The sequence below is a fragment of the Rana temporaria genome, chromosome 7 (assembly GCF_905171775.1).
Source record: "Rana temporaria chromosome 7, aRanTem1.1, whole genome shotgun sequence".
Classification (NCBI taxonomy): Eukaryota; Metazoa; Chordata; class Amphibia; order Anura; family Ranidae; genus Rana; species Rana temporaria.
The window spans coordinates 209,953,797-209,978,956 of NC_053495.1; the positions used below are offsets into that span (position 1 = coordinate 209,953,797).

A 25,160-nucleotide genomic window follows, 5' to 3' on the forward strand; every position below is an offset into this window, starting at 1 on the left:
GAATAGGGAGCGATGGGGGGCAATAAATAGGGAGCGATGACTGGCAGTAAGTAGGGATCAGGAAGGAGGAAGGACGGGGCTCTCTGTGGTTGTGAAATCCTCTTTTTCCAGTTTCTGGTCTCTGACATCACAAATGTACATTTGAATAGATGAAAAGGGTTGAAGGGCTGGGTGCAGTGTGGGGGATGGACGGGTCTCTGGCTCCGCCCCTCCAGCCTCACCTGTTATAAGGTGAGTGTACCTGAAATAGTCACACCTGCTCTCCCTCTCTGGATAGCTCAGATCTTCTCTGCACAGCTCAGCCGCACAACAGGTCAGTAAATCTGGATGTCTCTGGAAGGGATGCGTTGCTCCCTGGAGGGGCCCCCACTGGTTGGGGGGGGGGTCTTTGCTCCTTGGAGGGGCCCCCACTGGTTGGGGGGGGGGTCTTTGCTCCCTGGAGGGCCCCACTGGTTTGGAGGGGGGGGGGTCTTTGCTCCCTGGAGGGGCCCCTACGCCCTACTGGTTGGGGTGGTAGAATTGCCTTCCTGGTTTGGAGGAGGAAGTGGGGTGATTTTTGTATCTTCTCTGTATATCTTGTGAATCTTTTGGGTTCTGTATTGTATGTAATGATAGATGTGTGTTGTGTACACAGCGGGGTGGAGCAGTTTCTCCTTTCTCTCTCCTCCCCCCCCCAGTGTAACCTACATCAGTCACAGCAGGTAAAACACAAAATATTATTATTATTATTATTATTATTATTATTATTATTATTATTATATTGGGTTTGGGTTGTTTCTGGTCGCCATTGAACACGGTGTGGTAAAAGGTGTGATGTGGTGCCAGAAAAAATGCCAAGTTCCTGGCCTCCTCCTATAGGTTGGTGGTGGAGCCATAAATAATCTTGGCTTTGTATTCTCTGCTATTGGCGTTGAACTGCCAAAACCTCCCCCATGTACTGTGTGGGGGTTGGGGGGGGAGGATAGAGAATCGTCCTCCACAGGCTCTACTTTTATCACCAGGACTGGATAAGTTCCTTCTAGGCGGGAAGCCCTCAGGATTCTGATTTTTGGGGTTTATGTTCCTTTCTGGGTCGGAAAGTGTCTCCGGCTTGCCACCACCTGTGACCTGTCCAGGGGCGGACTGACAACTCATGGGGGGGCCCCCGGGCAATAGAAGATTATGGGGGCCCTGGGCTTACAGATGGCCACCACGTCAGGAGGCGGGGCAGAGGCGGGCAGCTAAAATCTCGGGATTTTCCCATCAAAAGCATGTCGGTTTCGGACATATCCAGGTCAGATCTAAAAAAAAACACAGATTTTTACATACTGTCCCTGGTTTTACTGAGCCTGGCAACCCTGATGGGGGCCCCCTAGTGGCATGGGGCCCTCGGGCAGTGCCCGAGTGACTCAATGGTCAGTCCGCCCCTGCCATTGAGGCACTCGGGCACTGCTCGAGGGGCCCCATGCCACTAAGGGGCCCCATCAGGGTTGTCAGGCTCAGTAAAACCAGGGACAGTATGTAAAAATTTGTTTTTTTGTTTTTTCTGTCCCTGTGTCTGAAACCGACATGCTTTTGATGTGAAAATCCAGAGATTTTAGCTGCCCCTGCCTCTGCACTGCCTCCTGGCGTGGTGGCCATCTGTAAGCCCAGGGGCCCCATAATCTTCTATTGCCCGGGGGCCCCATGAGTTTTCAGTCCACCCCTGGACCTGTCTGCTCCTGGCAGGGCCGCCATCAGGAATTATGGGGCCCCTTACACAGATTCAGGCATGGGCCCCCTGGAGCAGAGAAACGGGGGGGGGGGGGGGGGTTTGTGCTGCTGCCGCCTGAAATTGAGAAGCGGGGGGGCCCTTTACAAAGAAAAGAAGAAATAAATAAAAATATACCGTATTTATCGTGGTATAACGCGCTCCCGCGTATACCGCGCACCCCCCCAACGTTGACCCGAATCCTGTGGAAAAAACTTTTTTTTTTTTTTTTTTTTTTTGTACTTACAGTTTTGGTGTCTTGCGCGGCGTCCATCGGCGGCTTCGGGTGTCCTTCTGCGGCGGGTCCGGTGCGGCGGCGTCCTCCCCGCTCGTTTCCCGCGCCGAGTATGAATACTGCGCCGACATATACAGAGCGCAGTACACTCGTGTATTGTCGGCAATGCTCGGCTACCCGTGCTGACGTCCTGTACGTCCAGGAAGTGAGCTCGGAAGGAGCCGAGACTGCCTGACTATACCCGAGTGTACTGCGCTCGGTATATGTCGGCGCAGTATTCAAAACTCGGCGCGGGTATCGGCGTATACCGCGCACCCACGATTTTGCCCTGATTTTCAGGGCAAAAAAGTGTGCGGTATACGCCGATAAATACGGTGTATGTGTATAATTAAAAAAAAGGGGGGGTTGTCATCTGGGGACCCCCCCCAAAAAAATGGCCCTTTAATAAAAAATAAAATAAAAATATATAAAAAAAAAAATTATAAAAAAAAAAGGGGGGGTTGCCATCCGGGCCCCTTGCAGGTGTACTGCCTGTACCCCCCTTTGTATTCTCCCCTGGGTCAGAACATTTTAGAACAATTCAACCAGACCGACCCTCCAGCCACGTGGGAACGGTCGTGTTCACGCTTGTAAGGAGCGAGTGGTCTGCAGCTGAATGATTAATTATATAAAACAGGGGCTGATGTGTGTCCAGCGGTCTTCTCCACCCTGAGAAACATCAGAAATGGTGGAGAAAAGCGACTCTTATCTCCCGTGACGCAGTGTGTACCCGGAGGAGAAATGTCCTGGAAAATCCACAACACATCCGGATATTTCTCACCTGATCTCTTCAACGCCACTCAGGGGAAAAAAACAAAAACTAATACATACAGTAAAACCTCGGATCGCGAGGGTAATTCGTTACAGAAACACGCTTGTAATCCAAAGCACTTGTATATCAAAGCAAATTTCCCCATAAGCAATAATGGAAACTCAGATGATTCGTTCCACAACCGTTTATTCATAAATCCTTCGGTTTATAGTCCATATAACAAGATTCTAGCGATGTGATTGGTTGTGTGACCATAAAATGTCCTCCACAAGAAGCAAAGTCCAGCAGGAGCTCCAGAGTATAAAAGAGAAGAGAATGGAACATAAGAGCCGGTTCACACTAGGGCGGCACGACTTCGGGGGCGACTCGGCAAGGCGACCTGAAGGCGACTTCAGAGGCGACTTGCAAAATGACTTCTGTATAGAAGTCAATGCGAGTCGCCCCCGAAGTCGTACAAGAACCTTTTTCTAAGGCTCCATTCACATCTAGGCAGACAAATTCGCGGCATTTTGTCCCGCGAATTGCGGCAGCAAATAGCGGCGTTTTGTACCGCGATTTGCGGCGACAAAACGATGCGATTGTCCGCCTAGATGTGCCCCTCTATGGAGATGGTTCCCGAAAGCCACCTGAAAAAAAGGTCCGGGACCTTTTTTCAGGCGTTCGGCGTGGAGATGTGAACCATCTCCATAGAGGGCAATGTCTTTTCATCCCTCTGGCGGCGACGCACTACAGGGGACAAAACGCCTAGATGTGAATGGGGACTAAGTCGGAGTGACTTGCGTCGCTCCTATTAGAACGGTTCTATTGACTACAATGGGACGCGACTTGTCAGGCGGCAGAGTTGCCCTAGTGTGAACCGGCTCTTATGCCGCGTACACACAGCCGTTTTTTGTGATGGGGGGGGGGGGGAACAACATTTTTAAAAACGTAATTTAAAATGACTGTGTGGGCAAAACGTCGTTTTATGTCTTCTGAAAAACGAAAAAATAAATAAAAAATTCGCACATGCTTCAATTTTTTTGTCGTTTTTTTCTAAACGTCGTTTTTTGTGTCATAAAAAATGATCGTGTGTGGGCTTAAACGACGTTTTAAACCCGCGCATGCTCAGAAGCAAGTTATGAGACTGGAGCTTGAATGGAACAGAGTGCCATCGTACGTGTTGTACGTAACCGCGCTTTGCTAGAGCTTTTTGAAAAAACGATGGTGTGTAGGCAACGTCGTTTTTTTTTTAAAATGAAGTTTGAAAAATTTCGTTTTTTATCATGATATAAAAAAACGACATTTTTTACAAGACAAAAAACGTCTGTGTGTACGCGGCATAAGTGTAGCAATAAGTTGCTAAATGTTGTCCCTTCATTAAATGGAACCATATTGCTACACTTAGAGGATCCTCTCTTCTCTATTATACTCAGTTGTGACATGACGCTACTCTTGTATCACTACATCATTAGTATATCAAGGCAAAATTTATAAAGGAATAAAATTAGCTTGTCTTCTAAACATGGTCTCACACCAAGGATTTTAAACTACTTGTTATTATTAAATGAAGCGCCTATTGCAGGGGATGCCACAGATTTGACTCCTATCTCTGATCAAAGCCGTGAGCCAAGTAATTGAGATTTCCTGGCCAGTTCTGTATACAAAGCGAGTCTCCAGTCACCATTTAATACGGCTTGTAGTAATAACGCAAGTGGGGTGTCTCGTTGGGGGGGGGGGGGGGGGGGATTTGGCTGTAATTTTTTAATTCTAAGCAGATAATGTTGGGATTGTAGGAAGTGACTTGTAACCGTCTCTGTCCTTCTCCTCCCTTCCAGACACAACCATGAGCTGCTTCACCTGCATCAAGGTTCTGATGATCCTGTTCAATCTGGCCATCTTTGTGAGTATACAATCTGCATGTCTGTGTCGGTCCCTCTATTCCGGAGTTGGCTGTAAAATTTGGATGATTCCCTCTCTGTGAGATCCTCCTATGGATGTTGGGTGCCCAGCGGGAGCAAGTCGCTGTTTCTGTTGGCTCAAAATCCGCATAGAAATTGCAGTTTTGTATGTTGGGTACTAACGGGGCCAATGCCAGCTGTAGGTTAGATTAAAGGAGCAAGGGGGGGTCACCAGGAACTGAGCAACCTTCAAAGATGGAGCCTCATGCAGCCTTGCGTGTACTCCCAAGGCCAGTGTGGAGGTACAACATGTTTGAGCTAGGTGTGGCCCTGAGTCCACTATATGCTCTCCGTTGCGTGGCGGGTCCACTATATGCTCTCCGTTGCGTGGCGGGTCCACTGTGCTCTCCGTTGCGTGGCGGGTCCACTGTGCTCTCCGTTGCGTGGAGGGTCCACTGTGCTCTCCGTTGCGTGGAGGGTCCACTATATGCTCTGCCACGTTTGGCCCTCACATGTTATTTGGGTTCCTCCTATAGCTGAATGGAGCTCTGTAACATAAGTGGACAGATATTAATCAGATGAAGTGGCAGCCAATGAGCTGTGATCTGTCTTCTACCGCCTGCTTTGCTCGGAATCATTAGACAAGGTCAGTCTCTCAGTGAGAGCCGTAGAGGAGGAAAGGGATTGGCCTGGGAGCAGCAATACATGAGAATTGTTTACTGGCAGACATAAGACGTTGTACACTGCAGGATACATTTCCATCGGAAGACCAAACATTTCCATATTTATTTTTTTCAGGAGAGACGCATGTTCCATTGTTTCCTTGGTAGATTCCCATAGAGCAGAACGGTGTACAATGTACTGGCCTTCCATCGTGTAGAGCAGGGGTCTCCAAACTTTTTCAAACAAAGGGCCAGTCTACTGTCCTTCAGACTTTAGGAGGGCCGGATTGTTGCCAGCATAGGTAGAAAATGTGCCGAGCCCAGCATCGGTGAGAATAAATGGGGCCTCAGGGTTGGGGGTCAGTAGGAGGAGTAGTGCCCCATTATTGGTATTAGTAGGAGTAATAGTATCCTATCATTGGTATCAGTGGAAAATATAGTGCCCCATTGTTGGTGTCAGTGGGAGTAATAGTGCCCCAAGGGCCTGATAAAGGCTAGCAAAGGGCCACATCTGGCCCCCGGGCCGCATTTTGGAGACCCCCGGTGTAGAGGAAGCCCATCTGCCCCGGGTTATGCCGTCCTTGGTGCCGTCGTGAGATGACTCTTCTATTTATAGCTGGTGTTTTGGGTGCGGCCAGTTTCTGATATTGGAGAACAGTTGAGGGTTTAGGGCAGTTTACTGAATTGGGGGGGGGGGGGGGGGAGCAGTGCAACGTATGGTGCGACTTCTTCAGGGTGGAGTCCTCAAGGCGTCCTCCTGGATGTACTAATGGTGCATATGAGATATCATAATGGGTTTTCCCCAGGAATCTTCCAGGACCGCACACAAGGATGGAGGAGTCTCTCGCCCATCTGCTGTCTTGGAAGTTGAGTTATCAAAGCAAAAGTGTTTTTTGAGGGATGTGTGAAGACGGGTCCACCATCAGGAATAATGGGCCCCTTACACAGCTTCAGGCATGGGGGGGGGGGGGCCCGCTGGAGCAGAGAACCGGGGGGGGGGGGCGTGAATTGAGAAGCGGGGGCCCTTTACAAAAGAGAGAAATGAAGATATATATATATATATATATATATATCTATTTTTTTTTTAACAAAAAAGGGGGTTGTCATCTGGGGATCTTCAGGCCCCAGGGGACCTCTGGACCCCTAAAAATAAAATTGGCCCTTTAAAAGAAAAAAAAAAAAAATATATATATATATATATATATATATATATATATATATATATATATATATATATATATATATATATATATATATATATATATATATATATATATATATATATATATATATATATATATATATATATATATATATATATATATATATATATATTAAAAAAAAAAAAAAAAAAAAAAAAAAGGAGGGGGTTTCCACCTGGGGACCTCTGTACCCCCCTGATGGCGGCCCTGTGAAGAGTTTCTGCTGTTCCCAGGCCCGGCTTTCCATCATTCTGGCCTTCCATTCTCCACCAAAGTCTCCGTAGACTGACTTCTCTTCTCTTCTTTTCAGTTGGCTGGAGGAACTCTTCTCGGAGTGGGGATCTGGGTCAGCGTGGACAGCAGCTCTTTCCTGAAGATATTTGGTTCGCTGGGATCTGGAGCGGATAGTATTGCCTCCCAGTTTGTCAATGTTGGGTATTTCCTGATCGCCATCGGAGCTCTGCTGGTCATCCTGGGATTCCTCGGCTGCTGCGGCGCCCAGAAGGAGAGCAAGTGCCTGCTGATTATGGTGAGACGGGGCAGGGTTGTAGGGTTGCCACCTTTTCTGCAAGCCAATCCCGAACATTCTTATACCCATAAAATGCTTGGCATGCTGAGCCACAACTTGGACTCTCACAGACATGCATAAACCTCAGCACAAGAATGAAAATAAATAAAACCCTTCCAATGCATTTGATTTGTCTACTGAATGGGGGGTGGGGATGGATTCCTCTAGCCACACAAATTAAGTGGAGGGGGGGCATGAGGATCTGGCCATTTCTAAATGTTCTATGTGGCAAAGATCCGGCTGACTGGGGGTGTAGTAGAGTGTTCCTCCTACCTGGGACAGTTGGCCGCAGTTCAGAATGAATAAATGTCTGGGTTTCAACCAGTCTGAAACCTGGGCACATGGTTCAAAACCTGGACTGTCTGGGTGAATCCTGGACAGGTGGCAACCCTAGCAGGGTGGCTGATGGGCAGGGTGGGGTTGATGGGTGAGCTGGCAAAGCCTACTGTCTCCATAGACGGGATGACATGGCTGTATCTGGGGTTTTTGGACTTTAGAGTCCTTCAGCCTAGAAATGTAACTTTATGGACAGTTGGTGGGAGCTGGCCCCAGAAATCGGGATATCTTGTGTGTTTATAGAGGAGGAGCTGACAGACTTTTTATCTCTTGTAGTTCTTCTCCATCGTACTGATTATCTTCATCGCAGAGATCGCCGCCGCTGTGGTCGCTCTGGTCTATTCTTCTGTGGTAAGGACCTTCTAGATACTTTCATCTCTCAGCAGATACTTCTTCCTCCATGACGGGGGGAGGGGTTGGGGATGTTGAATGACAAATGCCGCGGGAATTGGGAGGGAGACGCACATCTCCTATATTTAGTAAACGCATCTCGCTTGTGGATTGGGAGAGTTGGAGGGAATTTGAAGAAACTGGTAATGGGATCATTGGGGTGAGTTTGGTGTCCTTGATTGGCCGATCTCCCCTGAAGTGCGATTTTTCTAACTGACCACCCTTCTCTTCTCCAGGCGGAAAGTTTCCTGAAGTCTGTCCTGACTCCGGTTCTGAAGAATGAGTACGGGAGCAAACCCGATGTCACTTCCAGCTGGAATAAAACGATGAATGAGGTAAGAGGCGCGGTTGCCCGCATGTAGTGCCCCTCTCTGCGCGGTTCGCACTGGCTCACTTTTGTTTTTTTCTTTCTAGTTTTACTGTTGTGGGCTAACCAACTACACAGACTTCGACAATTCCTACTATGTGAGCCAACACAACGGAAGTTACCCACAACAATGCTGTAAACCCAACAGCGCCACCTGTACACCATCTGATGCAGCCAACTTTGCAGCACCGGTAAGACCCACCACTATTTTCTGGTCTCCATGAAAGGGTCACTCTGACCCGACTGAAATGTAACTTGTGACGGATCTCGGATACCCCCTGCTGGGCACCTCCGCCAGTCCTGTGTCTCCTGTCCTCCAAACGCAGCCTGCAGATTTGCTATAACCGGCCCTCAATCACGAGACGAGACACACAGGTGTTGAGGGTTAAACATACAGAGCATCAACTTTTTATTAACCACTTCCTGCCCGGCGTATTGTAATATGACGTCCGCAGAAACCTCTCATCCCTCCTGGCGGACATCGCATGACGCCTGGGGATTCCCGGTCGTCTAGGGGGCACGCCTGCCACATTGCTCGGCGGCAGCAATGTCCGCCGGGAACCCGCAATCACAGCAGGACCGCGTGTGTGTGATGGGGTGTAAATGCACAGATCTACGTCCTGTCAGAGGTGAGGAGACCGCTGCGTGTTCCCAGTACATAGGAACACAGATCGGTCTCCTCCCCTTGTGAGTCACCCCCCCCCCCTACAGTAAGAATCACTCCCTAGGGAACGTATAACCCCTTCCTCGCTTCCTAGTGTTAATCCCTTCCCTGCAAAGTCACGTTTACACCATAATCGGTGCAGTTTTATAGCACTGATCGCTGTATAAATGTGAATGGTCCCAAAAAACGTTTCAAGTGTCCGATATGTCCGTCACTATAAAAATCGCAGATCGCTGCCATTACTAGTAAAAAAAAAAAAGCCATAATTCTATCCCCTATTTTGTAGATGCTCTAACTTTTGCGCAAACCAATAAAATGCGCGTGTGTGTGATGGAGAGAGATATTATATTTTATATATATATTTATAATCAAAAATATGTAGAATACATATCGACCTAAACTTGAGGAAAAAATGTTGTTTTTGTCTTGGGTGCTTTTTTGTTTGTTTTTTTTTGTGAGATTTATTAAAGATATTATATTATATATCTTTAATAAATCTCAAAAAAAAAAAAAGCACCCAAGACAAACATTTTTCCTCAAGTTTTGGTCGATATGTATTCTACATATTTTTGATTATATATATATATATATATATATATATATATATATATGAAATTCTCAACCTAATTTTTTTTTTTATTATTAAAAGAAAGTTTAGTTAGTGTGAAAAATTATATATATATATATATATATATATATATATATATATATATATATATATATATATATATATATATATATATATATATATATATATAGTGAATGAGAAAAAAAAATCTCTTCCAAAATTGTTGCTCTTTTATAGCGCAGAAAAACCAGAGGTGATCAAATACCACCAAAAGAAAGCTCTATTTGTGGTGGGAACATAAAGATTTTATTTGGTTACAGTGTTGCATAACCGCGCAATTGTCATTCAAAGTGCGGCAGTGCTGAAAACTTAAAATTGGTCTGGGCAGGAAGGGGTTGAAAAGGCCCAGTATTGAAGTGGTTACGTACCAAACATACACTTTTAAACAGTTGGGGACACTCCCCTTTAGCCTTGTCATAGAGGGGGGAGGGGACAAGGAAGAACCAATGGAAACTCAACACTTGTATATTCAAACTACAGTTGAAACACATAAAGGGATTATGATAAGCAGGCAGCCCCTGCTGGGTGGTGTCTCCAGACCTTTTGTCTACATGCAATGACCCAACACAATTGAGCACCGCAACAAGGGTGGGGGAGAAGGGATGTAGCATTACTTTACATTATCTCAATGCCTTTTTTTTTTTGGTCCCCACGCTTTGGAATGCTGCCATCTTGTATATGACTTTGAGCAGCTAAAAATATATGTAACGGTCGGGGGTCAACGCCATTTACAATCTTCTATTCCACAACACAAGACAGCTTATCGACACTCCACAATCCAACAGACGAACACGGCCCATAGGATTCCCCAGAAAACGACACGCACAGCTCTGTTCTCTGGTTCAAAACGGATATTATCGACTTTTAATGGGAAAATCTGGCTTCTTATATACAGTTTAGGAACCCAAACAATGGCTTAACTCCACCCACAACATTATACAATGAGCCTAATGCACATCTTTTAGTCAGACTTTCTGACTCCAGGTCTAACATAAGCTAATTACTACAGCTGACAAGTCGGCCATCAAGACTCCAGCTTTTCTCACCTTCTATACAATCCACATTCCTTTAGTAAACATAAGTCAGACATCTGACCTTTTAGATTGTGCTAACTCGCAACACACATTATCAATAGCACTTTCACACAATACAGTGTCAATTAGCATCACACAATGAAAAGGTTAAGGCTAGTTTACATGACGGTAGCAGACTTGATTACCCCCTTAACAGTCTATGTACCACATTGAATGAATCGCTCTCCTATTGACCTGTTGGGTTCAGAATCAACAACTTGTAATATTTTAAGATATCCTGCAATACATTGTGAATTATCATTATTGTCCCAACTCATCCAAGATCTGTCCATTATTTCCTGGTTCAATCTGTGCCCAAAAGTGACTCCCGTTACAATATATATTTAGCCAATGGGTCTAGGTAGCCGGAAACGACTCCACGAGCCCAGCCACAGATGCCGCATTCACCCGATTCTGATGAACAGTGGACACAAATGACTGGAGGTGGCATCTTCTCCAGGTGGTGGGAGACGGCAAATTGCCCTCCACATCTCGCGTTGTCTGCTGGGCCATAATCTGCGGTGAGCCCACAGCCCCCTCCAAAACGCAGTGACTGTGGGTTCTGTCACATAACTCGTCCTTTTTCTTGCCAGAACATCTAATGACTGAACTTCTGGTATTTGGGTAGACCTTTCTCTTCTCCATAGAGCCCTTTCACAACTTTCTGTCTTCTTGCCTCCAGGGTTGTTTCAATCGGATTTTGGATTTGTTGAAGACAAACGCAGCCATTGTGGGAGGTGTTGCAGCTGGAATCGCAGCCTTGGAGGTAAGTGGTTACACTTTTTTTTTTTTTTTTTTTTTTTTTTTTTTTTTTTTCTCCCTCACCTTCAGTTTTGGGTGGGAATAATGTAGAAGTTGGAACCTCCCAACTTTTATTTGACTCCACTTGGGAGATGTACCTCTGCTGAAGCTGAGGGAGATGCCTACACAAACCCAACTGTGGTTTCCACTATCCTTCTTCCCTCTTCTATAAAAGAGTGATTTGCTTATTCAGACTGGGTATGCCTTAAACTTTTTTTTTTTTTTTTTTTTTTTTTTAGAACTTGCTTTACTGCGGTGTTGCTGGTAGGGTTGCCCCAAGGAGAGTGGTAATGCGGTGCGCATAGCGTGCCACAGCAAAATTTGGGTGTGGCCGGACAAATGACTAGAAACCCAGCCTGTCCGGGTGAATCCTGGGCAGGATGCAACCCTAGTTGCTGGCAATGTGTAACCTGCAGGTGGCCGTATTGTGTTATGCAGGCCCCTAAGGCCTTGTACACACGAACAGGAATCTCTGCAAGAAGCAGTTTTCTTGTCGCAACTTGGTTGTGTGTACGGCAAGAAAACGGCTTCTTGGCGAGATTCCCGTTCGTGTGTACGAGGCATTCAGGCTTCTCCTCTGGAAATCTGGCCAGAATCTCGACAAGAAAAGGAGAACCTGCCCGTTTCCAGACGAGAAACCCGAGAGTGTGTATACTTACCTGTCGCCGTGGAAACCCGCGCATGCTTGAAATGACTTTGACGCATGCGCGGTAGCTTCCACGGCATTGGTTGGGTGAAGCAAGATGGCGGCAACGATTTAGAATGTGACGAGTGTATGCTCGTCATACGAGAGGACGTCACCGCGTTCTTTCCTTTCAAGAGAACCGCGGTTCTTTTGAAATGAAAGGTCAGTACACTCGGGCGGCAAGAGTTTCTTGGCAAGAATGTCGTCAAGGAAAACGACAGGTTTTTCCTGATGAGATTCTCGGTTGTGTGTACGAGGCCTTAATGTTTGCACACACTCTGGAAAGATTTGTAGACTTTGAGTCCTGCAGCAGGAGTGAAGGAAGATGTGGCCGCTGAAAGGGCTCACAAGACTCTCTGCAGCTCGGGTCTGCCCTCATCCTCTGCAGGATTCTGATGGGAGGGCTTTGGCATACAAATAATAAATGTGGGTTGCATTAAATGTAAAGTGATTCCTCTAAGCCAGGGATCTCAAACTGGCGGCCCACCAGCTGTTGCGAAACTACAAGTCCCCCATGTGGCATTGCAAGGCTGAGAGTTACAAGCATGACTCCCACAGGCAGAGGCATGATGGGACTTGTAGTTTTGCAACAGCTGGAGGGACACCAGTTGAAACTCCTGCTCTAAGCTGTGTGCCTAGTTGGAGTTGGGTGGAGTCCAGGTCTCGGTACGAGTTGTCTAATGCGTTTTGTTTCTCTTTTTAGCTGGCAGCCATGGTGGTGTCCATGTACCTGTACTGCAAGATAGACAAGCACGGCTCCATCCAGTAGCAGCTGAGGGCAGCCCGGTCTATGCGTTATGTAAATGACATTTCAAGATGAGGATTTGCGCCAATACAATATGACTACGTTGGGCCCGGCGCGGCCTTTTAATTGCACTTTACATAAGGCGCTCCATTATCCTTACACCGCGGTTCTTTGCTATGAGATTGTGTTTTGTTTTTTTATTAATTGTTGTCTTTTAACGGATGGAATTTCATCGGAATCTAATCTTCAAGGTTTTGAGGTCCGTTTTCGTACACTGAGTGTCTAGAAGATTTTTTCGGAGCGCCCACGTATGATTGTGTTGGCATGTTTTTCTCTTTTATAGTTTTTGGTGCCAAAAGACAGAATGTGATTAAATCAGTTTTTTTGTATTGTGAATTTATTTAATACCTGATCTAAAAAAACATTTTTTGTTAGAGGAATGTAAAGTGGATGTAATAAGAAGGATGTATATAATAAAGCTGGTCTTTTCTCTATAGTCTCTCTCTGTTTAATGAGTAGTGTTGTATACATTTTATGAAGATGTATTGTCATAGTGTCGCCCAGTGTTGGTACTCCTGCTCTAGAGCAGACTGACGCTGGTAGTGGAAAACTTCCTGTGATTGGAGAGAGGTGTTTGCATAGTGGGGATGTGTCCGCCGGAGAAGAGCCCCTGTGCGATCATCTGGAGGGGGATATGTTCACGCTGCAAGGACACTCTTGGTTATAGGTGGATGTACACTCTTGTCTGATCAGCGCAGTCGGGCATTTATAGCGTACACCTGCAGATGGCCTCCCATCCACAAGGAACAGTAGTATAATCCGGGTATGCGTTGTTCTCTGGAACATTGCAGAAAAAGGATTCCTATCAGCGGTAATACGGGAGCTTTGGGTTGTTGTGGTCAGAGATGGCGTCCATGTTTTATTTAGCTTCCATACACCCTGTCTCTGCCCAGACACGCCCATAAAACTTTAGCCGTTGTTCATTGGTTGTTTCTATTAACTAATCCTGTTGGGTCACTTCCTGGGAGTTCCCTCCCCTTTTACTGTTTGCCATTTCCAGTGATGTCATCTTGTATTGAGGAAGCGATTGGCTATTGTGGTGATCACTTCCCGTTTGTCAGAGCTTTTGTCTTTTATGAATAAAAGAGCCAAACGCACTTCTCCCAGAGGACAGTCATGCTGAGGACATGAGCTGTGGTGAGCAGGTGCGTTGCAAGGGGGGTGCAGGCCGCACCCGGGTGACAGCCATGGTTAGCGGCACCACTATCACCGCCCGCTGCCCTGTGCCTCGCTCACGCCACGGCTGTGTCCCTCAGCGGAACAAAGCCACCTCCCCTCCTCTGTTTACATCCACAGAGGAGGAGGAGCCCGCGCTTGAGGGACACACACACACACCGTGTGAGGTGGAGCTGCCAGGGCAGGTAAATTTAGGCAGGCCTATGCTTCAGGCTAGGCCTGCTTGTTTTGATCTGGGGGCAGGGAGTAGGGTGACCACATCTCCAAACTCCCATTCAGGGATACCCCCTTCCCAAAAATCAGCTTGTTCTGTAACGAATTACAGCACCGTGATTGGACACGACGTGGGATTTATGATTTCTCCAATTACAAGCAGGGGGCGGGGATTGTCCTCCTTCAGGCATTCCCGGCCAGGACAAGTACTGTCAGTGAGTAAAGCGGTGATGTGGTGGCCTTTTTTTGTGGGCATCAGATTGGCACGGGGGGTGGCTGTGTCAGTTTCATTCCGGGACACTGTATTGTCCTGGAATGAAGGTGCCCGGGACAGACCTGCAAAATGCGGTACTGTCCCGGGCAATTCGGGACACGTGGTTAGTGTAGCAGTGGGTGTGTAGCACTACCCCCGAAGGAGCTGCTGGGTTAGATTTGGGCCTGCCGTTACCTTACTGTTCCATATGCTCGTTTCAGGGGTTGTCGATAATGTCTGCACCAACAGTCCTCTTTCAAGGGTTTTATTAAAGTTCTCCAACGTAGGGGTAGGGTGCCCACGTGTCCCGGATTGCCCTGGACTGTCCCACAATTGACGTGTCTGTCCTGGGTCCCGGGCACCTTCATTCCGGAACAATACAGTGTCCCGGAATGAAAGGACACAGCCACTCCCCTACTAACTAGTAACTACATTTACGGAACTGGTTGCTCGGGCCAGCCCTGCCTGGCATCTTGTAACCATTTACTCTCAGACAATGAGGTCGGAAGGGAGGCCTGCGCCTAGTGCAGCGCTGCTGTCCCCGCTCACCTCGGCACCGCCTCCTTCTCCGGCACCCAGAGGCAAGCAGCAGGGACTGGTGTGATCGTCACTCTCCAGGTAGTGACTCCACGCCTTTCCTTCTACGCACGTGGCTCATGCACAGGGAGTGACAGCAGCACTGCATCTGGTGACAGGCTATGGGTGGCAAGTGGCACGTTCACCTGACAAATAACCCGCCATATTCCCCATCAACCCCAGGACTACATTTCCCCCCCGTCCCCCCTCATCTTTTTTGGGGGGAAGGTGAGAGACGGGCTGTGTCCCTGAATGGCAGCATTCTGTCACCACACAGAAAAAGATGGCCGCTCCTCAGTCTGACCACAGAGAACAAGATGGCTGCTACTTAACATATTGTGCTGCTCATCCCCGCCCTCATTCCTCCTGTAGCATTGCCGAGGGGGGGAGGTGACATGGTGTCACGCCACATTCTCCGCGTTTTATGCAGGTTGGAGGTATGAGGAAACAATTTTAAAAAAAAAACCTTCCTAGGTCAGTGCAAGTTCCAGAATAATTCCCATGTTGTCGTGTTCTGTGTAGTGTATCTTGTGCAGATTTAACTGTCACACTTCCTGCTTGAAGTCAGGTTGCTATGGGTTACGGCACTTCCTACAATGCTAGGAATGAGGGTCAGGTTCAGCACTACCAGGGGTTGGTGGAGAATCCTGCATGAAATCACCATGGCATGGTAACCCTAACCATAACACGCTACCTGGCCTTTGAACTTGGTTCAGCTGGCATAGAATGGCCAATAATGAGGCTTTTGCATAGACCCGCCCCCTCACTATAAAGCAGCCAAATCTACACTTACCTGCAGTCCACGTTTGCCACCCCCAGGTCCTCCACGATCTGCGCTGCTTCTGCTGGAGAGGTGGGTACTAAGGAAGTCTAGCACCCTCTACCATAGGTAGGTGCTATTGTAGTATTTTTGTGAGGTAGAGCTGCCAGCGCAGGTAAATTTAGGCAGGCCCATGCTTCAGGCTAGGCCTGCTTGTTTTGATCTGAGGGCAGGGAGGGAGTGGTTAGTGTAGCAGTGGGTGTGTAGCACTACCCCCGAAGGGGCTGCTGGTTTAGATTTGGGCCTGCCGTTACCTTACTTTTCCATACGCTCGTTTCAGGGGTTGTCCTTGAAGAGTTGTCCATAAGAATGTCTGCACTAAACACAAAGGCCCAGATTCACAAAGCACTTACGCCGACGTATCTCGAGATACGCCGCGTAAGTCTATCTATGCGCCGTCGTATGTGTGCGCCGTGCCCACAATCTGAGATACGCCTAAAAATAGGCTTCCTACGACCGACGTAACTTGCCTACGCCGTCGTATCGTGGGCGCATATTTACGCTGGGCGCATTTGCCGCTCCCATTGATTTTCTATGCACATATGCAAATGAGGGAGATATGCCGTTTTACGAACGTACTTGCGCCCGGCGCATAATATACGCGGTTTGCGTAAGTCGGACGTCCGGCGTAAAGTTATTCCCCATATAGGAGGCGCAACCCATGCAAAGGTATGGACCAGGGAACACAAACCGTCGTATTTTACGTCGTTTGCGTAGTACGTGAATAGGGCTGGGCGTAGGTTACGTTCACGTCATAGGCAGTGATCCGTCGTATCTTAGGGAGTAGTTCCGACGTGATTCTGAGCATGCGCACAGGGATGCGGCCACGGGACGGCGCATGCGCCGTTCATTTTAAGTACTTCTTTGGCGCTTGCCCCATCATTTGCATGGGGTCACGCCTCATTAGCATGGCTCACGCCCACTTCCACCTACGCTGGCTTACGCCGAGGAAACCCAGCGTATCTTTAAGAGCGAGTGGGAGCGAGTGCTTGGTGAATCCAGTGCTTGCCTCTGTGCGCTGCGTCGGCTTAGCTTATTTTAGATACTTGTGTTTGTGTTATTGTGTTTTTGTTTATAAATTGGTCACCATTACACCTACCCATGGTTTGTTGGCACTGTTTATGTATATTTTAATTTTGTATATATCACCTTATTTTGCAAATTTCTATTGTGAGTAATATAATTGCACTTTTTTATTCACATTTTTGTGCGTCTTTATCGGTGCACATCTTTCTCTGATACACCTGACCTAGGTCAATTTTATTGGTATAGCGCCCCCTATCACCCAATCATATATTAGATACGCTACGCCCGCATAAATATGCGCCGATGTATGTGAATCCGGGCCCTCTTTCAAGGGTTTTATTAACAAAGTTCTCTAGTGTAGGGGTAGGGTGCCCACATGTCCCGGATTGACAATTGACGTGTCTGTCCTGGTCCCGGGCACATTCATTCTGGAACAATACAGTGTCCTGGAATGAAATAGAGGACACAGCCACCCCCCTACTAACTAGTAACTACATTTACGGAACTGGTTGCTAGGGCCAGCCCTGCCTGGCATCTTGTAAACAGTAACAATTTACTCTCAGACAATGAGGCCGGAAGGGAGGCCTGCGCCTAGTGCAGCGCTGCTGTCCCCACCCACCTCGGCACCTCCTGCTTCTCCGGCACCCAGAGGCAAGCAGCAGGGACTGGTGTGATCTTCACTCTCCAGGTAGTGACTCCACGCCTTTCCTTCTACGCACGGGGCTCATGCACAGGGAGTGACAGCAGCACTGCATCTGGTGGCAGGCTATGGGTGGCAAGCGGCACTGCATCTGGTAGTAGCAAGTGGCACATTCACCTGACAAATAACCCGCCATATTCCCCATCAACCCCAGGACTACATTTCCCCCCCGCCCCTCATCTTTTTTGGGGGAAGGTGAGAGACGGGGTGTGTCCCTGAATGGCAGCATAGAATCGTGGTCACCCTACGGAGGGTTAGAGCGACAGGGAAAGACCTCTGCTTTCCAGATCACGGGTATCAATTAGATCCAGAGGATTAACTCAGCTTCACACCAGATTTTAGCAACCATCAGATAGGCCTACTCTCACCGGCCTAGCAGCTGATGCGAAGCTCGACAAAGTCTTGCCACAGACTTGAAAAGTGTCGTCAGGCCGTCCCACGATCTTCTACCACAAGATTGCGTAACCGACTCGATATAGTTCCAACAAAAGTTACACGACTCGCGGTGCCAAGAAACTTTCAGCCGGACCGGCAGCACAGTGAGGTAAATTTGCCAGGGTACATCCATCAATTGAATCCCACTGGTTCAGCTCCTTTCCATAGACAAGGTAGCGTAGGACCATCCCTGGATCAGTAGGCCCCAGAAACTTTTGGGCCTACTCTCAGTTGCTAGGCCTCGGGCCAGCCGGGCCCGAAGCTACGAAACAGCTCAACATCCCTGAGGCCAGGAGGGCCCTCAGGTCGGGATCGGAAGACGAACCCAGCTAAAGGGCGTCTGTCCCTTAAGTACCAGTCCCCAGAATGCACAGCGGGTTAACCATGTCCCCTGAGCCTCTTCTGAGAGAGAGATACCCAATACATTCAGCTTGTTGCCTTTCCAACCATGACCTGCGGTAACAGCGACACCCACCATCAGGGGGAAACTTGTGCAACCCAGCTGAACTGAACAGAACCTACAATTTAGAATAATCATCCTGAGCCAACACTACTGCTCAGGCAACTATATTTTAACACATAGCGCCCATTTAATGGGAGCAGGGCGCTACAGGTGTGACCACTTGTGCTTCAGGTTTTGAGGCTCCTCCCATGCTTCCAGGGAGAATGTTCTGGAAGAGGGGCAGGGCACAGGACTGGAGTGGCAGGCAGCTCATGTGAGGAGCCCTGACCAATCCCCAACTGGAATTGGCAGGGAGCAGGCCTCCCATATAAGTTGAGGTAACAGCTCACTGGGGAGGAGTTGTCGGCCAGGAAATGTGGAGAATGAAGTGCTAGATAGCAGCAGGGGCCCCATCCGCATCTGGAGGTGGTGAGAGGCTCAGCAGAGGAGCCCGGGAGAGCTGGGAGGGAGCCTGGTTATACCACGAGGTCATGTGTGGTGAACACGATCCTTCCGGGACATTCTCTCAGTAACATTCAAGGAGATTGTATTCTGGGACCTCTAGCACACATGTAGAAAATATCAATCAAGAACAATTTCTGCACGGGACAAGGAACAGATGTTGTGTTATCTCTTGCCCGCTCTGTTATCAGATTCATATACAGCAAAATGCAGTAGACAGGTCCACTTTGGCTCCATGTAAAGCACGTGTTGCTGTAGATGTGAATGTACAGAATTTGCTTTTGGCATAGACTGCAGGCAAACAACAAGAACTGTTTACCAAACGTTGTCAACAAACCAGACGGAACAAAAAGGTTAACCCTTCCGCTTCCCCGCGCCAAAGTTTGACATACAATACTGACATAAGGTGGGGTGGGGGGTGAGGTGCTGGACATGGATCCTCTACCAGTAGAAATTAAGTCCTTAGTGCAGCCAAAGGGCTTGAGTTTGGTGGTTGACCACAAGGAGGAGGCCCGTCAAAAATAGGGGTCATCTGAATTTTGTAGTCCATATACAGCCCCACCAGAAAGAGCGCCAAACAATCCAACAATGATTTATTGGGCCTGTAAATGACAATGGAACAGGCAATAAACAGCCAGAACAATTTGTGGGGCCTAAAGATCCCCCCTTTTTTCTGAGGAAGCCTATAGATTTCGCTTTTCCTTGTGGAAGCCCATATATCTCTTACTTACCCTAAGGAAGGCCAAATATCTCCCCCCTCCCCTGTGGAAACTCATAGCTCTTCCTTTTCACCTGAGGAGGCTTCTGGATATCCCCCTTCCCCTGAGGAAGCTCATAGCTCTTCCTCTTCATCCAATGAGGCTCAAGAGATCTTGCCCTTTCCCTGAGGAAGCCCATAGCTCTTCCTCTTCACCCAAGGTGGATCAAAGATCTCCCCCTTCCCCTAAGGAAGCCCGTAGCTTTTCCTCTTCACCCGAAGAGGCTCATAGATCTCCCCTTCTCCTGAGGAAGCCCATAGCTCTTCCTCTTCTCCGAGGAGACTCATACTTCTTCTGATTAGCCCTTCTGTACTTCGTTGCCAGAGCGGACTTGACCTCGGCTTGGATCTCGGACTAAGGCTTGCATGGTGCTCCGCACCCTTGACACCAGTGCCCCTTAGTGTCCACCAAGTCTCTGTCTCCATCTCTAGAGGCTTCAAGGACCCGAGGTACCCCTTCTCCTGAGGACGCCCAATGTTCTTCCCCTTCACCCAAGGAGGCTCATGGATCTCCCCCTTCTCCTGAGTGAGCCCATAGCTCTTTCCCTTCATCTGAGGAGGCTCATAAATCTCCCCCTTTCCCTGAGGAAGCTCTTAGATCTCCTCCTTCATCCGAAGAGACTCATAGATCTTCCCCTTCCCCTAAGGAAGCCCACAGCTCTTCTCCTTCACCCAAGGGTGCTCAAAGATCTCCCCCTTAGGAAGCTCATAGATCTCCCCCTTCACCAGAGGAGGCTCACAGACCCCTCCCCCTTTTCCCTGAGGAAGTCCATTAATTTCCGATTTCTCTTGCCGTTAGGAAGCCCATAGAGCTCTGCTTTCCCTCAGGTAAAGGTGGATGTCATGGTTATACAATAACGTCTGGCAGCTTACCTGTCTCATGTGTCCATTAGAGGCCTGACCCTCTTTCTGGCTGTATTTTATCACCTTCCTCCCTGTATGGCCCCACCCAGGCCATCCCAGGAAGTCTATATTAACTGTTGCACTACAGGTCTGCAGTTCTGTTCAACCTTTGTTTGTAGCTTGTTCCTGTCTGCAGTGTGTTACGTTTACCTTCCTGTGTACCGACCTTGGCTCGTCTCTGACTTCTCCTGTTTGCCTGTTTACCTGACCCTTGGCCTGTCCCTCGGTTACCCTTGTCTGCCTGTTGCCTCGACCTCGGCTTACCCATCACTATCGCTTGTCCTGGTTGCTGCTTCCCCCCTCTCCCTGCGGAGCGTGACCTTGGTGACCTCAGGGGTTGCGACCTGGATCCAGCTGCGGCAAAGGCCATCCCCACCACCAGAGGCTCTGTTGAACACAAAGCTGGGTCTTAGACTCCGCGCCCTGGGGAATCTTGGGCTCACGCTTCCCCTCTGTTTGCAGCAGTCGGCCATAGGGTTCACTACCCTGTGGTGCATCCCTGACCTCAACGGGGTGCACTTGTCACCTGGCTACAGGTGACCTGACAGTGGAGCTTTATGGGCTTCACCTTCTCTTCTTCCTCAGGGATCTCCCCTTTCCCCCGAAGAACCCCATGGATCTCCCTTTTCCCCTGAAGAAGGCAGTAGATCTTAGCTTTCACCTGAGAAAGCCCCTAAAAAAATTGTTACATCTACTTGCTTATTTCCACTAGTGTTCTCTAGAATTGTTACATTGTATCGGCGATCCAATTTTATTTAATAAATAGACCCCTATGTAATATGAGGACCAACCCAAACTATCCAAGGAATATGTATCCAATCAGGGAGGCCGTTGTACTACATAGTTGTTGGTAGTTCTTGAGACGATCGTACAGTCAGATTGTAACGTTTGGGGTCAGCTGTAGATGGTTACCAGGATTTGGCTGGTGGGTGAAAGAAATGTGGAGATATGATTGTGGTGCTAGACCGCCCCCCCCTCCTTCGGCCTCCCCACCATACAGCGGCTCCCTCCAAATCTACAGAGAGACGGATTACATGAAACCAGAGAGACAGACGGCAACTTCACAGAAGACGGACGGAGGGGACGCACCCACAATGGCCTTTGTACAGGCAGATAATGCAGAGAGCTGTGATCATAAAGAGACGATTCTATGGGAGGAATCCTCCATTGTGTGCGGGGAACATCCAATCCGTGTGGGAACTGGTTGGGGGAGGGGGGGGGGGACACCTCTGTCTGCGGAGATTGTAATATTAATAAAGAGGATAAATTCTTCGGGAGGGAGAGAACCAAGGATTTCAATCATCAACACCGACATTCACCTGGAAACTCTTTGTCAGGAGATTTCACCGTTTTACGTGTTTGCTGTCCCATATTTCCAGGATTGTAGAGCCGTATCCAGGTTCTCTCTATCGGGTCGGGTGGGAGTTTATAATATACATAGGGATCACAAGACACTATACATAGGGGTCACCACACACTCTATATAGGGATCACCAGACACTGTACATAGGGATCACCGCACACTGTACATAGGGATCACCGCACACCGTACATAGGGATCACCATACACCATACATAGGGATCACCATATACCGTAAATAGGAATCACCAGACACTGCACATAGGGATCACCATACACCATACATAGGGATCACCATATACCGTAAATAGGAATCACCAGACACTGCACATAGGGATCACCATACACCATACATAGGGATCACCATATACCGTAAATAGGAATCACCAGACACTGCACATAGGGATCACCATACACCATACATAGGGATCACCATATACCGTAAATAGGGATCACCAGACACTGTAGATAGGAATCACCGCACACTGTACATAGTGATCACCAGACACCGTACATAGACATCACCAAACACTGTACATAGGGATAACCACACACTGTACATAGGGATCACCGCACACCGTACATAGGGGTCACCAGACACTGTACATAGGGATCATCGCACACCGTACATAGGGATCACTGTATACTGTACAGGGATCACTGTACACTGTAAATAGCGATCACCAGACACTGTACATACAGTAGGGATCACCAGACACTGTATATAGAGATCACCAGACACTGTACATAGGGGTCACCGCACACTGACATAGGGGTCACCAGACACTGTACATAGGGATCATCGCACACCGTACATAGGGATCACTGTATACTGTACAGGGATCACTGTACACTGTAAATAGCGATCACCAGACACTGTACATACAGTAGGGATCACCAGACACTGTATATAGAGATCACCAGACACTGTACATAGGGGTCACCAGACACTGTACATAGGGGTCACCAGACAGACACTGTACATAGGGGTCACCAGACAGACACTGTACATAGGGGTCACCAGACAGACACTGTACATAGGGGTCACCAGACACTGTACATAGGGATCACCAGACACTGTACATAGGGATCACCAGACACTGTACATAGGGGTCACCAGACACTGTACATAGGGATCACCAGACACTGTACATAGGGATCACCAGACACTGTACATAGGGATCACCAGACACTGTACACAGACACCATCTTTGAAAATAATATTATATCACCTGCTGTGCAAAGCAGACTCAGGTGCTGGGAGACTCCTGTCCATATCCACAGTTCTCAAGCTGGACATTTGGATTATACAATATGGGGGGGGGGGGGGGGTTTAGGACTTGTCGATAATTTTTTATTTATTTTTTAATGAATGAGCGGAGGTACCATGTAACTGATTCCCAGGAGGGGGTGGGGCAATACACAGGCCCTCCTATATTGTTAAAGGGAGATTCCACTTTCCAATAAGTCCCTTGCCCACAGACCCCCACCACCACCGCCGGGCCAGGGTTGTGGGGCAGAGGCCCTCTGGCTGGATATAGTACAGAAATGGCGCTGAGTTGTGTCTCCTGTTCTGTGAGGTTTATTTTCACATCATTACAGTAAGCTGGTAGGACTCTGTGACCAATTAGCGAAGGTAATTAAACGTCCATGTCTGGGATAAGCCGCCTCCCACCTGCGTCACTTGGCACCACATTAAAATCCCGATTACCGTCAGCAGTTTCCTCCTCACTGACAATCACGTTCTGCAGAACAAACAAAGCTTTTATTGGTGACCTTTTATTGTTTCCTGTGTAATGGGTCAGGTAGGGAGGGGGGACCCAAAAGCTGTGAGAGGGGAGCCAGAGGACCCTTGAGGGGGCAGGGGTGACAGGGGACAGGAGGGATTGGGGGGGCAGGCAGAGGTAGGGAGGCAGGGGAGCACAAATCTGGGAGGCAGGGGAGCACAAATCTGGGAGGCAGGGAGGTACATGAGGGAATGGGTAGGGGTGACGGGAGGAATACAGAAGGGAATCGAGGGGTAGAAGGAGATTGGGGGGCAGCATAAGGGGGGTCAGGAGGGAGGCAAGGGTGCAGGAACAGATGTGGGAGGGTACATGAGCCAATTTATGGGGGGGTCATGGGGGGCGCAGAGGGGGATGGAAGGAGTACAGAAGAAGTTGAGGGGGTAGGAGATTGGAGGGCAGCATAAGGGGGGTTAGGAGGGAGGCAAGGGTGCATGAACAGATGTGGGAGGGTACATGAGCGAATTTATGGGGGCGCAGAGGGGGATGGGAGGAGTACAGAAGAAGTTGAGGGGGTAGAAGGAGATTGGGGGTAGCATAGGGGGGTCAGGAGGGAGGAAGGAGGACACAAATATGTGAGGCAGGGAATGTCTGGAGAGGCACAATCCCCACCCCTGCTTTTGATTGGAATAAATCATAAATCCCTTGGCCCGGATTCACAGACATCGGCGCATATTTATGCCGCCGTAGCGTATCTCTTTTACGCTACGCCGGCGCAACGCACAGAGGCAAGCACTGTATTCACAAAGCACTTGCTCCCACTCGCTGTTAAAGATACGCTGGGTTCCCTTGGCATAAGCCGGCGTAGGTGGAAGTGGGCGTGAGCCATGCTAATGAGGCGTGACCCCATGCAAATGATGGGCCAAGCATCATAGAAGTACTTAAAATGAATGGCGCATGCGCCGTCCCGTGGACGTATCCCAGTGCGCATGCTCAGAATCACGTCGGAACTACTCCCTAATATATGACGGATCACTGCCTACAACGTGAACGTAATCTACGCCTAGTCATATTCACGTACTACGTAAACAACGTAAAATACGACGGCTTGTGTTCCCTGGTCCATACCTTTGCATGAGTTGCGCCTCCTATTTGGGGAATAACTTTACGCCGGACGTACGACTTACGCAAACCGCGTATATGATGCGCCGGGCGCAACTACGTTTGTGAATCAGCGTATCTCCCTCATTTGCATATGTGCATAGAAAATCTATGGGAGCGGCAAATGCGCCCGAGTAAATATGCGCCCACGATACGATGGCGTAGGCAAGTTACGTCGGTCGTAGGAAGCCTATTTTCAGGCGTATCTGCTTTTGTGGGCACGGCGCACAGATACGATGGCGCATAGTTACACTTACGCGGCGTATCTCGAGATACGCCGTCGTAACTCTGTTGTGAATCCAGGCCCTTGTGTCTAATC

The 25,160-nt window shown here is 48.5% G+C and overlaps 1 protein-coding gene across 1 annotated transcript; it reads left to right on the plus strand.

The window, feature by feature from the left end:
• Window positions 1–204: 204 nt before the first annotated feature.
• Window positions 205–13,269, plus strand: TSPAN1 (tetraspanin 1). Its single transcript, XM_040360941.1, has 8 exons — window positions 205–313; window positions 4,590–4,654; window positions 6,827–7,045; window positions 7,697–7,771; window positions 8,047–8,145; window positions 8,225–8,368; window positions 11,225–11,308; window positions 12,732–13,269. The coding sequence occupies exons 2-8, from the start codon at window positions 4,598–4,600 to the stop codon at window positions 12,795–12,797; spliced, it is 744 nt and encodes a 247-aa protein (XP_040216875.1). The 5' UTR covers window positions 205–313; window positions 4,590–4,597; the 3' UTR covers window positions 12,798–13,269.
• The last annotated feature ends 11,891 nt before the right edge of the window (window positions 13,270–25,160 follow it).